This window comes from Hibiscus syriacus, unplaced genomic scaffold (assembly GCF_006381635.1).
Source record: "Hibiscus syriacus cultivar Baekdansim isolate YM2019G1 unplaced genomic scaffold, ASM638163v2 tig00110462_pilon, whole genome shotgun sequence".
NCBI classification, from domain to species: Eukaryota; Viridiplantae; Streptophyta; class Magnoliopsida; order Malvales; family Malvaceae; genus Hibiscus; species Hibiscus syriacus.
The window spans coordinates 2262190-2276460 of record NW_024062747.1 but is presented as its reverse complement, the minus strand read 5'-3'; the positions used below and the strand labels follow the sequence as shown (position 1 = coordinate 2276460).

General features: G+C 33.2%; 1 protein-coding gene across 1 annotated transcript; it reads left to right on the top strand.

Moving 5' to 3' along the window:
* The first annotated feature begins 8962 nt into the window (after positions 1-8962).
* LOC120126852 (transmembrane emp24 domain-containing protein p24beta2-like) lies at positions 8963-9557 on the top strand. Its single transcript, XM_039144919.1, has 2 exons — positions 8963-9172; positions 9306-9557. The coding sequence occupies exons 1-2, from the start codon at positions 8963-8965 to the stop codon at positions 9555-9557; spliced, it is 462 nt and encodes a 153-aa protein (XP_039000850.1).
* Positions 9558-14271: the final 4714 nt, after the last annotated feature.

The following is a 14271-nucleotide window of genomic DNA, read 5'->3' as shown; positions in this document are numbered from 1 at the left end:
GGTAATCAATGTGCATTGATTATCTTGGAGCTGCTCCGCCAGAGTTTAATGGAGGTAGAATAGCTTTATCTTGGTTGAAAGCTAATTTTGAGTTTTAAATGAAAATGCTTCAGAGGATCAAGCAAAGGCATGTGCTCGGCATATATTCTACGAATAATTGGAGGAATATTGATGCCCGACAAATCTCGCAACCAGGTGCATTGTATGTGGTTACGACATCTGATCGATTTTGATGAAGCTGGAAGATATAGTTGGGGTGCTGCAGTTTTGGCATTTCTCTTTAGAGAAATGTGTCGGGCGACGAATTATAAGAAAACTGCTATCGGTGGATGTCTTCTGCTTCTACAATCATGGGCGTGGTTCCGCATGCCTTTCTTATGCCCGATCGTGAATGAACCATACGTATTCCCCTTATTGTTGAGGTAATTTTCGAACTAAATTTTGATTTAAATATTTTCAATTAAATAGGGTGATATTTAATTTATATTATATTTCATAGGTGGTCGATGAAAAGAAATGACCATAAAAGTATACCTACTGGGTTAGAGGAAATTCGTTTACTTATTGATACGAAAGTTGGGTCTGAGGTATGTTTTTAAATTTGTTTAATTATTAATATTTTAATTTAAAATGTTAGATATAATTAGAATATTTTATTTATTTGAATTGTATATTTATATTTCAGTTTCAGTGGATACCTTATGCGAGCGATGAAGTGAAAGCTTGCATCCCACCCCACCTTAGTGGGTCATTAGAGGTATGGATATCGTTTATACCTCTTATATGTTATGCTATTATTGAGTGGCATCCAGTTGATCGCGTGCTCCATCAGTATGGTTGTACGCAATATATTCCTGGAGCTCCTAGGAATTTAGACGACGTGCATAACATAGATAGACGAGGGAAGAAAGATGTTAACTGGGTGGTGAGACACAGATATTGGATTACGCTTTGGGAGAACCGATATACACTGGTGGCCCCTCGACAATATTACGCTGAAACTGGTCATATGGTTACGGATAACTATATGGACTGGTTTAATGAAAATGGGAAGCCGTTTCTACTTTCGGCGGAAGCACGAGGGGTTAACATTCCTAGGCGCCGAGAAAGACGTCAACCATCTCAATATCATCGTCCCCCGACGCGTGGACGGAGAGAAGGCGCTACCGGTTCTGCATCAGTCCCACCACAACATCCTTATTCGTCGATGCCGCAGGGGTACATGCCCAGCCCTCCACTTCATATGCCAAGCCCACCAGTTTATATGCCATCTCCGCAGGGTTACATTCCGAGCCCGCAGGGTTACATTCCGAGCCCGCAGGGTTACATTCCTAGCCCGCCAGGTTACATGCCTAGCCCGCAGGGTTTTATACCATATGGAGGTGCATATACGACTATGTTTAATGATCCAGCATATGGTTCATATGCATCTTATTTGGCTGGTGGTGCTTCTCCGCAGACACCTCAATCTCCATCTGGATCACAGACATCGATGCCAATGTTTCCACAGTTTTCACAGTTCCCGGGGAGCGGTGGGATTGTTACTAGCACTCCTCCAGGGTCGTTATTTTATACAGGCCCTTCAGCCCCTTCAGCATCATCTACACCAAATGAAGAAAATGCTGATGATGATAGTGAAGATGAGGAGACTGAAGAACAAGTTCCACGAAGAAATCCTCCACGAAATAGACAACCACCGCCATGTGGAACTCATTCGAGAAGACGACATCGGTGATCCAGTTATATTTAATGTTATTTAAATAATTATATTTCAGAATTTTATGTAATTTGTTTATGTTATTTAAATGTTTCATGGTTGTTACATACATATTTTTTAATGTTATTTTTATTCACATTTAACATTAAATGTTTGATAAATGTTTTTAAAATACAAATTATATTATTCGAAATTTAAAATAAAAATAAAATAATATTATTCAAATTTAAATTTAAAATATAAATTATAGTATGAAATTTAACATTAAATTTCAACTTAATATTCCAATTGTATTCGAAATTAAAAGTTATATTCCAATTATAGTTCACAATACTTAAATTGAAATTAAATTTATCCATACATATGATTTTATCATTAACATATATATTAAAACGTATACATTAAAATCAACTTATGTTGAGTTTATCGATCGACGGAATCGGCCAAGAGGGGTGAATTGGAAATTTATTCAATGTCACATTTCAATGCTCATTCCATACAATTTCAATGTCACAATCAACTTATCACTTCACATTTATTCAATTTATCCATAACATTTTATCTATTTATTCAAACTTCACATAACGTTTTAATTTAAGTTATTATTAACTTGCTGAACTTTCAAAAGAAGTTAAATTTTGGTTATAATTTACCTGATTTACTGATATATCTAGTGTCCCCGAGGGACATGAGTGACATAATAGGGCAATGATAACATATTCTCTGACGAAATAATGGAAGGCGCGCCCCGGGAACGCGCCTTCATGTGAATAGTGAAATAAAGGTACCGATATATCGGGTGTCCCCGAGGGACATGAGGACATAATAGGCAATGATAACATATTCTATGGCAAAATAATGGAAGGCGCGCCCCCGGGAACGCGCCTTCATGTCCCCTGAGAAATAATAGGTACTGATATATCTAGTGTCCCTGAGGGACATGAGTGACATAATAGGGCAATGATAACATATTCTCTGATGAAATAATGGAAGGCGCCCCCCCGGGAACGCGCATTCATGTGAATAGTGAAATAATAGGTACTGATATATCGGGTGTCCCCGAGGGACATGAGTGACATAATAGGGCAATGATAACATATTCTATGGCAAAATAATGGAAGGCACTCCCCCGGGAACGCGCCTTCATGTCCCCTGAGAAATAATAGGTACTGATATATCTAGTGTCCCCGAGGGACATGAGTGACATAATAGGGCAATGATAACATATTTCTGATGAAATAATGGAAGGCGCGCCCCCGGGAACGCGCCTTCATGTGAATAGTGAAATAATAGGTACTGATATATCGGGTGTCCCCGATGGACATGAGTGACATAATAGGGCAATGATAACATATTCTATGACGAAATAATGGAAGGCGCCCCCCCGGGAACGCGCCTTCATGTCCCCTGAGAAATAATAGGTACTGATATATCTAGTGTCCCCGAGGGACATGAGTGACATAATAGGGCAATGATAACATATTCTCTGATGAAATAATGGAATGCGCGCCCCCGGGAACGCGCCTTCATGTGAATAGTGAAATAATAGGTACTGATATATCTAGTGTCCCCGAGGGACATGAGTGACATAATAGGGCAATGATAACATATTCTCTGACGAAATAATGGAAGGCGCGCCCCCGGGAACGCGCCTTCATATGAATAATACTCCGATTATATACACTATTATATGCAACGTATTATAAAATTTCAAAACAAACTTCAGTTCACAATCTTTCAAATTCTCAAATTCCCAAACTCTAAATTCTCAAATTCTCTGAAAATGAGTCGTCTTTCTGCTGTTGTTTTGTATGATGGAGAAATTAAGGAAACTGAAGAGGGGGTTGTTTTTGAGTCAGATCATTATGTCCCCTTAACCTTGAAGAGAAACATCACAATTGAGGAGTTAATCAAAAATTTCGTTAAAGATTCGTGTAGCAGGCCAGAGAAGACTATCTTACTTCAGTACAGATTTCCTACTGAACTTTTTCCGCTCACGTATACATCATTTCAGCTTTCAAACGATGATGATGTTTCTATGATGGTTGATGCTCATATGGGGAGTTCACAATCTCTTATTGAAATGTATGCCACTTTTATTGAGGTTTGTGCAACTCGTGGTATCTCATATTCCTCTCACTTTGGCATTGCATATCAAACTAATCAAGTTGATAGCCCGACACAACTGATCTGTAATGATTTCACATCATTAATGGCGGATCCAACGCCATATACCATGCCATCAAGTTCAATAGGAAGGCATTCATCTGCAACTGCTTATGATCTCAACCCACGTGGCTTCACCAATAATCCATATGGCAACATCTCTTCTACTTCAAGGGGCAGACATTCATCTTCCAATGTTTTCGACTTACATATGGAAATGCCAACGAGACGACAGTCTATTCACATCCCACATGATACAATGACCTTAAGTTCAAGGGGAGGACACGCAAGCGGGAACTTATTTGACCTCAACATTGGATTATCGGAGGAACCCTCATCTCCACCAGAAGAACCTCTTCGGGAGCCAGGTGTAGATGGTGCTGAAACGGGATTATTCGTTGAACCTGACTCACCACAGTTTAACGTACATTCTGATGATGACGAGGATGACGTTCCGATAAATACAACATCAGCCGAACTTCATGCACATATGTATGAGGCTGATTATGATGCAATGTATGAGCCTGAATTTCCAGATCTTCCTGATGTTGGCAACTATAGACTTCAATCATCAGTCAATGACGGTAATTTACATATTGGAATGGAGTTCGCATCGAAGGAGGAAGCAATGATGGCAATAAAGAGTTACAATATTCGTAACTCATTTCAGTCCTGAGTTGATCGATCTAACACGGAGAAATATGTCTGCTAATGCGTCTAACGTGACAACGGATGTCAATGGATGGTCCGTGTATCAAAGAGGAATAGGAAGAACAACTTATGGGAACTAACCAGATACAACGGTCCTCATACATGTTGTGCAACAGGTATAAACCAGGATCATCCCAACTTGGACTCCAACATTATTTGTCAAGCAATCATGCCCATTGTGAAGCAAAGCTCTCATATAGCTGTTGCAGTGTTGATTTCTGTTATACAGTCACAATATGGGTACACTGTCTCATATAAAAAAGCGTGGTTAGCAAAACAGAATGCCATTTGCAAACTTCATGGCGAATGGGATTCCTCTTACAACGAGCTACCCAGTTGGTTTCATGTTGTGCAAAGACTTAATCTCGGGACAATTGTTGAGTTCGAAACTCAACATCATTACGTGAATGATCGAATGGTTCGCGATCGCTGCCAATTTTACCGAGTCTTTTGGACTTACCCTCAGTGTATTAATGCAGTCAAATACTGTAAACCAATTGTCCAAATTGATGGTACTTTCTTGTATGGGAAATACAAGCAAGTTTTATTATTGACTGTGGTCCAAGATGGAAACCGCAATATTCTTCCTGTTGCGTTTGCCCTCGTTCAAGGAGAAGACACTGAGTCTTGGGCTTTTTTCCTTAAAAATTTACGTTTACATGTTGTCACCAGGGAACGAGTATGCATTATTTCAGACCGAGGAGCCGGGATAAAAGCAGCAATGGACTCTTTGGGTACAATGTATAGACCTCCACATGTTCAACATCGTTATTGTGTCTGTCATATTGCTGCAAACTATTACGGAAAATACAAGAAGAACGATGAACGTCAGTTAGTCGTGCGGATGGGTATGTTACTTTTTCCCAATTTTTCTATCAATTCTTATTACTTATTTATACTTCATATTAACTATTACATATTCCTAATGGCTTAGGTTACGAACTCTTACCTCAAAGGTTTGAGTCGATGCTACAAGAGCTGTTTGGCAAAAATAAGAAGGGATGCGAGTACATTATGGACATCAGCAAAGAAATGTGGACAAATGCATATGACGGGGGGTATCGCTATGATCATATGACAACAAACTTGGCTGAAGCAATAAATTCAACCTTAAAGGGGGGCGCGTCATTTACCAGTCACGGCGTTGGTTAAAACGACTTATTTTCGTTTGGGTCAACTCTTTGCAAAGCTCGGTGGACAAGCTCTTACTTGGATGCAAAACGGACATATTTACCACCCAAGACTAGTAGTTGATTTACAAAAAAAAAAGTGGCTGCATCAAATGGGTTGTTATTTACAAATTTTTCTCGCACCCGTGAATTGTTTCGTGTAACCGAAATGCAAACGTCCCCTGCAAGGGATTGAAGCTAACTCTTTCAGAGTTAATCTGCAATAGAGGTGGTGCGATTGTGGTTTCTTTCAAGCACTCAAATATCCATGCTCTCATGTCATTGTTGCTTGCTCACATTCGCATTTGGATTACAAAAATTATGTTGATCCCGTATACCAACTTTCACAAGTATTCAAGGTATATGAATTTGAGTTTCCGCCCATAGGAAACGAAAGAGACCCAAATGAGATTCAAACTTGGCTTACAATTGTACCAGATCCATTGCTATTGAGGGACTCATGTCGTCCAAAATCTACTAGAATACATTGTGATATGGATATTCGGGAGAAGTTAACAGAACAAAAACGATGTGGGCATTGTAGAAACATCGGGCACAATAGAAAAAAATGTTCAGCTCTGTTATCATCATATAACCGTTAACTCTTAAGTAATTAATATTGTATTTAAATAAATGTTTTTGTTTCTAATAATTTAATGTTATTGCATTTATATAATTTGTCAATGTATGTACACCTAAATAATTTTTTTTAACTTTTAAATACATAAATATATTTAATATATTTATTTAATATAATAATTAATATTATTAGTTATAATTTTTTTTAAAATATAATAATAATTCCACCTTCTAAGTAGAGAAAAATATTAAATTAAACAAATTAAAAGTTATTAAAAAATTTATGTATACGATGACACATTTCATGTTCTGATTGGAGGATTAAATTTATTAAATTAAATTTTCAATAAGACTAATTTTATAAAATATGTAAGTCTTGAAGATTAAATATGTAATTATACTAATTTATTAACTTATACATCAATATTTTCGTTAAATATTGATATGAGATGACTATATTGATAACATTTAAATAATTAACTGATAAAATTAATAGATCGATAATCAAAATCAAAAATAATAATATAACCATATGTGTAATATTATAATTTCATACATTTTTCCTATAATCGAAACATTTTATAATAATAATAAAATACGTGTCTGCTGATTCTTACATTTGATAATTCTTACATTATAATCGAAACATTTTACATAATATATTATTAATTTATAATAATAATAAAAATAAACTATTTATTATTAAATAAAATACGTGTCTGCTGAGTTGGCAAAGGCGCGTCCCCGGGGATGCGCCTTCCACACGTGGCATCAACTCAGCGAAAACACGGGTAAAGCGCATCCCTGGGGACGCGCCTTTACCAACTTAGCAGAAAGGGTACTACTTCTGGAAATATTGGTCAAACGGTGTCAGAAAGGGAAAATTTAAAAAAAAGGGTGTCAGTTATGTCAAATAACCTAAAATGTGAGCTTAGATATTTCAAAACTCATTATGAAGTATCATAAGATTAGAATTAATGTAAGCTAGCTGGTAGCAGGGCCGGCTCTGGGCAGGGGCAAGAGGGGCTCCCGCCCAGGGCCATAATTTTAATTTATATTAATTTATTATATTTTAATAAATTAAATTAAAAATAGTGTCTATAAATATTAATATATTATTTTCTTAATTAATATAAGAGGGCTCATAAACTTATTTTTTATTAATTTATTGTTCTCATCATAATGTTAAAAATTATATTAATATATTAAATTAAAAGCAACCCATAAATATTAATAAATTAAATTAAAATCAGGGCCCATAAACTTATTTTTTATTGACTTATTGTTCTCATCCTAACGTTAAAAACTAAATTAATTATAATGTCAATTTTGAAAACTATAGAAATAAGGAGTTTATAGATATTGATAAAAGCCTTGCATTAGATATGAACATAGAGCCAATTTTTTCGACTAAGCGTCGTATTTTTAGAAAAAAACAATTTGATGAGAATGACCATGAAGAAGAAATGAAATCAACAAAGGAGTCTTTTAAAGTTAATTATTATTTTTGTTGATATGGCGATCGATACTTTGAAAGATTAATTTGAGCAGTTAAAGATTTTTGAAAATTATTTTGGATTTTTAATTGATTCTACAAGGTTGAAGTCATTGGATGACAATAAATTAAAAGAATGTTGCAATAATTTTAGATTATTTTTTCTCATAATAATTAATCGGATGTTGATGCAGATGATTTTTATTCTAAAATGAAAGTGTTGCAATTGACTTTGTCAAATGTATTCATGTCAGCGCTTGAAGTTCTTTAGTTTGTTAAAACTAGAGATTGTTATCGTAATGTTTCAATTGTTATCAAATCTTATTAACAATGTCGGTAACGGTAGCATCCGCGGAAAGAAATTTTCAAAGCTGAAATTATTGAAGAGTTACTTGAGATCAACAATGTCACAAGAAAGATTGAATGGACTAGCTATGTTATATATCGAGAAAAATATGTTGGAAAGCATTGATGTTACACTATCATCAATGATTTTACATCAGGAAATACTCGAAGGCAATACTTTTTATAAGTATTTATATATTTAAATATGTTTTTGACATTTTTAATATTGTAATGAATTAATATTTATTTAATTTAATAAAAAATTAATTAAAATTTTATATTACATAATTTTTAATATTCTTTTAAATTAGAACCTATTTTTTTAATTTTACCCGGATAAAAAAAAGTCAGAATTGGCCTGCTGGTAGGTGCGGCTTGGAAAAAAGAAAAGTGGATCTAAAACTGTGAGCAGTGTTTGGATAGAAAGAATGCGAAGGAAAAAGAATATGAAATCCAAAAACATTTGGACACGCAAGCCTAAAATATTGAGACAAAAAAATAGCATTAATATCGAGTTTTTGTTCTGTTCTGTTCTTCCGGTTTCTAAAACAGGGAACTCTTCAATTTAATCCAAAAGAAAAAAAAATGAGTTCAATATAGTTTCCGACAGAAAGCATATCTTCTAGGTATTACTAAATTTATCATTAAAATTTTCTATATCTTCTAGGTATTATTAAATTTATCATTAAAATTTTCTTAACACTATCTCTTGATCTTGTTCAAAAAAGAAAATAACAACAGATTATCTAAACTGTAGGGTTGTGTTTTTGTTTCGTAGAGATGACGGGAAAAAGATGGAAGACAAGCGTCGAAATTGCATGTTTAGCAATGGGGTTTTTTCTATGGAGCTTAAAAGTAGCAGAAGGGGTAAGATTCGAGATAGACAGAGAAGAATGTTTATCCCATGAAGTCAAGTACGAAGGTGACACTGTTCATGTCTCTTTCGTCGTCATTAAGGCTGATGCCCCTTGGCATTTTAGCGTCAATCTTGTATAATCTTTCCTTTTTTCTGGGTTCGAATCGTTCCATCGGATTGATTGATTACCAGTTTTATGTTTGTCGCTGAATGTTGATGGATTGCTGCTGCAAATATTAACACTGTCAATTATGGTGAGATGAACAGATACAGGGACCAACAGAGGAACAGATTCAAGATCTTCGTAACAAAATAAGTGAAAAGTACGAGTTTGTTGTCCACAAGAAAGGGGTTTACAGATTCTGTTTTTTTAACAAATCTCCTTATAATGATACCATTGATTTCGATATACAAGTTGGGCATTTTACGTACAGTCATCATCATGCAAAAGATGGTGAGCTTAAATGCTGGTTCCTTTCAATGATAAACTTTTTCAATGATATTTGCAGAGCCTTTTGATCCGTTGATGGAGCAGATAACAAGACTGGAGGAAGCCCTTTACAATATCCAATTCGAACAGCATTGGATCGAGGCTCAGACCAATCGACAGGCAATAGGTATCAATATGTCACCCTATTTCTTCATTTTTCTCTTTAGAACGCTCATATTTGTCTAAAACATATTCGAACATGCTAGCAGTGAATGATAGCTTGGGGCAACGAGCACTTCACAAGGCAATTTTGGAATTAGTTGCACTTGTTGCAGCAATCGTCCTTGATTGAGGTTCTGCTGGGTTAAAATACGGTTAAAAAATGACGTGATTGGTTAAATAGATGACCAGTTAAAAGTGTTATCGATAATATTATATGTCTTCACCGGAAATTTTATTTGTGTTGATAATAATAATAGTAATACTAGAAATGTTATCGCTGTATGTAAAATAGGCCAAAAAAATATTGATTTTAATAATTTAGGTAAATTATTGGAAACATTAACAATTGTAATAACATATTAAGTAGCACATATTTAATGTAATAAGTTGTGTTTGTTTAAAGCTGATTAGCCTTAGAAATCCGATGATAACAAAATAGATTAATTACTTATTTTGTTATTAATATTACCAACATATTAGGTAGCGCCTAAAATGTTATCAAAGTTTAAGCTAATGAGACTTTAGAAATCCGATGATATTAAAATAAGTTAATTATTTATTTTGTTATTAATATTATCAACATATTATGTAACACCTAAAATGTTTCCAAAGTTTAAGCTAACAGGGCTTTAGAAATCTCACGATAACAAAATAAGTTAATTACTTACTTTGTTATAAATATTATCAACATATTAGACTGCGTCTAATATGTTACCAAAGTTTAAGATGATGAGGCATTCGAAATCTCACAACAACAAAATAGGTTAAATATTTATTCTATTATAAATAAATATTAACATACTAGGTTGCGCCCAATAATATTATTGTGAATAAAAAAGTAGGTTACGATCTAGAAAATTAAAGTTGTGTTTAATGAAATCGGTAGCGATTTAATATATTACGTATCTTTGGATGAAAATTATTTTTAAAATAAATATCAATACTACTATGATCTGATGGTCGATACTTTAGCAAATATCGATATCATCTATGTGTTCGATATTTTATCATTTTAGAAACTTGTTAACTTGAAAAAAATTGAAATATTAAAATCGAAAGTTACTTATTTACAAAATTCCATTAAAATATCTTTGTAAAAATATCGATACTTAGTGTAGATGTATGAAAATTATTAATACCGATACTTAGTGTATATGTATCGATACATATTTAGGAAAATTATTAATATCCAATATCGATACTTTAGAATTTTAGATTTTTTATTACTGTTATCGAAATTTTATCATTTTGAAAAAGTTAATAAATGTTAAAATATCGATAATTGATATTTTTGAAAAAAGTTGATGAAAAATTATCTAACTTAACCTCTTTTTCTACATTTTTTAATTTTGTTTTAACAAAATTTTATTGCTTGGACCAAGTTTAGTTGTTGAAAATTTTAGCATTTGATTTCCAGAGTAAAATGGCTAAAATTAATTAGGGTATTTTTCTTCCTTTAGTTCGTTGAAACTGTATCATTAGTTTTTGTTGTTGCTGATGTTTCCCTATACATTTTTTCCTCATATAAATCACGTAAATGTCCTCTAAGCCGTATAAACCCTAAACCCCTCACATCAACCTACAAATATGTATACTTTCAAATTAAAAAAAAAGCAAACGGTTAAGTTGTAAATATTTTATTATTTATATTATTATTATACCTTTAAACAAACCGGTAAATAATTTAATGTAATAGGTAACACCTATTTTATTTTAACATGTTAAGTTGTAAATATTTAACTCTTTGCATTAATATTATACCTTTAAACAAATCGGTAAGTAATTTAATGTAATAAGTAGCGCCTATTTTATTTTAACCGGTTACGAGAGAAACTAGATCAAGCAACCATTGAATTCATAGTTGAGAAAACTAAGATAGATCACAAAGCTAAAAACGCAACCCTTGTGATGTACCTAAGAATCATAAAGGAATACAAAGCTACTTTGATCTAGATCTAAGAACACCAAAAGAGCACTAGTTTGCTCTTCAAACAACGAGTCAACATGAGTCAAACATACTTACAATCACAGGTAATTCTTCCACACAGATTTAGAATAGAAGCAAATCAAGCACAAACAATGAAAAAGAGTGGAAGAAACAAACTATATAACCTCCAGATTTGAAAAACTCTTCCATAGAGGCTTGATCTGCAATCCCAGTGACAAAGAATCAACGAGAAGACCATAGAAACCATCAACGAATCAAGTTGCGGATAAAACCACCACAAGATTAGACGAATGATACCATGTAAAGATAACAATAAAATTATCTAAAAGAGCAGAGTAACAGAAGAGGGAGAGAGAAGAAAACGTTCAGTAGTCTTTTATTATTGAAAATCTCATAATGCATTAAAGCACTGTGACTAACCTTTTTATACATGAGCAGAAGTAACCCATGCTAACAGAAACCCTAACAGCCTCAACTAACTTCTAACAAACTCATGCGCAAGGCAACACAAACACGTTGCACTCAACAGTGATGGACCCAACTTGTACTCCAACATCCCCCTACATTCTAATCCTTCTAAACCTTTAACCTTCAACATAAATCATTTAATTTTTTCAATAACAAAAGACGTTGATAAAATATTTAATATATACTATTAAAGATGAGAATTAGATTGTGAATAAGAATAAGAATGAAAGTAAACTTTAATTTTTTGTTTTATTGTGTATTATTGAAAAAGATGATGATTTGGAAAATATAATATCAATATATAAATGATACAAAAAAATGAATGATGTAAACTTTTTAAATTAATAGAACCATAAATAAAGGGAATAGTTTCTCCTTTGAACATTCTTTTCTCCTTTAATTTTGATTAGTTTAATATAATTGGAGATTAATATGAGTGTGTTAAGGTGTGGCAGCCACACGTGTCGGCAGGAACGTGATAGACTGTTCAGCCACGTCGGCAAGCACGCCAACAGCCGAGCTCCACCGACACTTCTCCCCGGTTTGGTTATTGTTTTCAGCTTCATTATCCGCCTCTGTCCGTTTCATTTTACTTCAGCATTTAATTAAGTTAGATGCTTTCTTGATTCCGAGGTTTACTTCTTCGGAGAGTAAGCAGTAATTAATGAGAGTTTTCTTTCTTCGTTTTTTTTACTCTCTTAAATTTGAGTCTTTTATTATTATAAAATTTTCATTAAATTTTTTTTTGTTTATTGATGCTTCTTTCATTGAGCAGTTTTTATAAACAAAATAATTAACTGTGATTTAAACAAGAAATCTCAAAGTCGAATCTATTTAGAAAATAAGTCGAACTTGCATATGCATGCTAAGTTAGATTTTACATTAAACCTATGTAACCAATTTTGCATAAATGATAAAAGTTGTGTTATTATTCGATGAAGTTAAAGGTTGTGATTTATATATGTTAACTTGATCAATCGAAATGTTAAGAGAGATTTTTCAAGTTTTTTGTAAATAAATTTTTTTGTTAGTGTATTTTTAATGATTTTAATGAATTAGATACTTAAATAATAACATCAAAAACATTAGAAATTTACATTGAAAAAAATTAAACATCTAAAATAAATAATAAATATAATTAGAACATTTATTTTTTAATTAGACCTTTGCATACAGAGAAAGCGATCCAGTTATCCTACGCAACCCATCACCATATCACCCAAATTTTATAAAACCCAAAACAGAACTTGATCTACCTAAAACATCAAAAGTAGATTAATAATTCTTTTAATCATTAAGATTACTTGATAGATTAAAAAAATTTAAAATTTAAAAACTCAATTGAGTTATTTTAAGTAGAATATCGTTTATTTTGTACGAATATGGAGATTAAAGTATACTACTATACATCTAAATTAACAAGTTTCAACCCAAACAATGAATAAGATGCATGATGCAAAATGGTCCATCTATCATTTCATTGTACTCTTCATACTGGTTGCTTTATTAAATTTTTCCCATTTTACTCTTCCTCCTTTTTCATTTTCGAACATCTAATAATAATTGTCAGCAAATGCTCAGACACATAAATTTAATATGGCCAACTTATCAAAAATGATCTCTGCTACATAAATAATAGAACGATTTAGAATAATTTATTACTCTTGCTTACTTTAATGAATATTAAGAGAAAATGAAAAGGATGATGCAGTAGCAGGGAGGGTATACAAAGTTTACAATAATATTACTGCCACATGAAATAGTAACGTAAAATATTGCAGCGATATCAGATTTCTAAATTCGTAAAAAAGTTGCACCAAATCCAGATGGATCAAAAAAGAACAGAACTTGAAACATTTGGAAATAAAAATGTAAAATATTATCATCTTAATTAGGCTTCAGTCTCAAACCTTGAACACTTGATGGATCCCATGGATATGTCGATCTCTATCAGGTTTTCCTCTTCATTCATGTCGTTCAACTCTGCTAGAAGCTCCATTAAACTCCGTTGCTGGAAAATGGATTCCGGCAATTTCTGCTGCATAGTACTGTAATTATTTGGCTCGACTTCTTTGTGCTTAACGTAATGTCCCCAGGAAGTGAGATTTCAATGAGACTATCCTCGTCGGATATCGATCCTTCGTCCGACCAATCCGGCGTTCGAT

Coding starts and splice junctions, on each gene's coding strand:
- LOC120126852 (XM_039144919.1), top strand. CDS start 8,963: ATGACGGGAAAAAGATGGAAGACAAGCGTCGAAATTGCATGTTTAGCA. Junction 9,173..9,305: donor GGCATTTTAGCGTCAATCTT/GTATAATCTTTC, acceptor TGAGATGAACAG/ATACAGGGACCAACAGAGGA.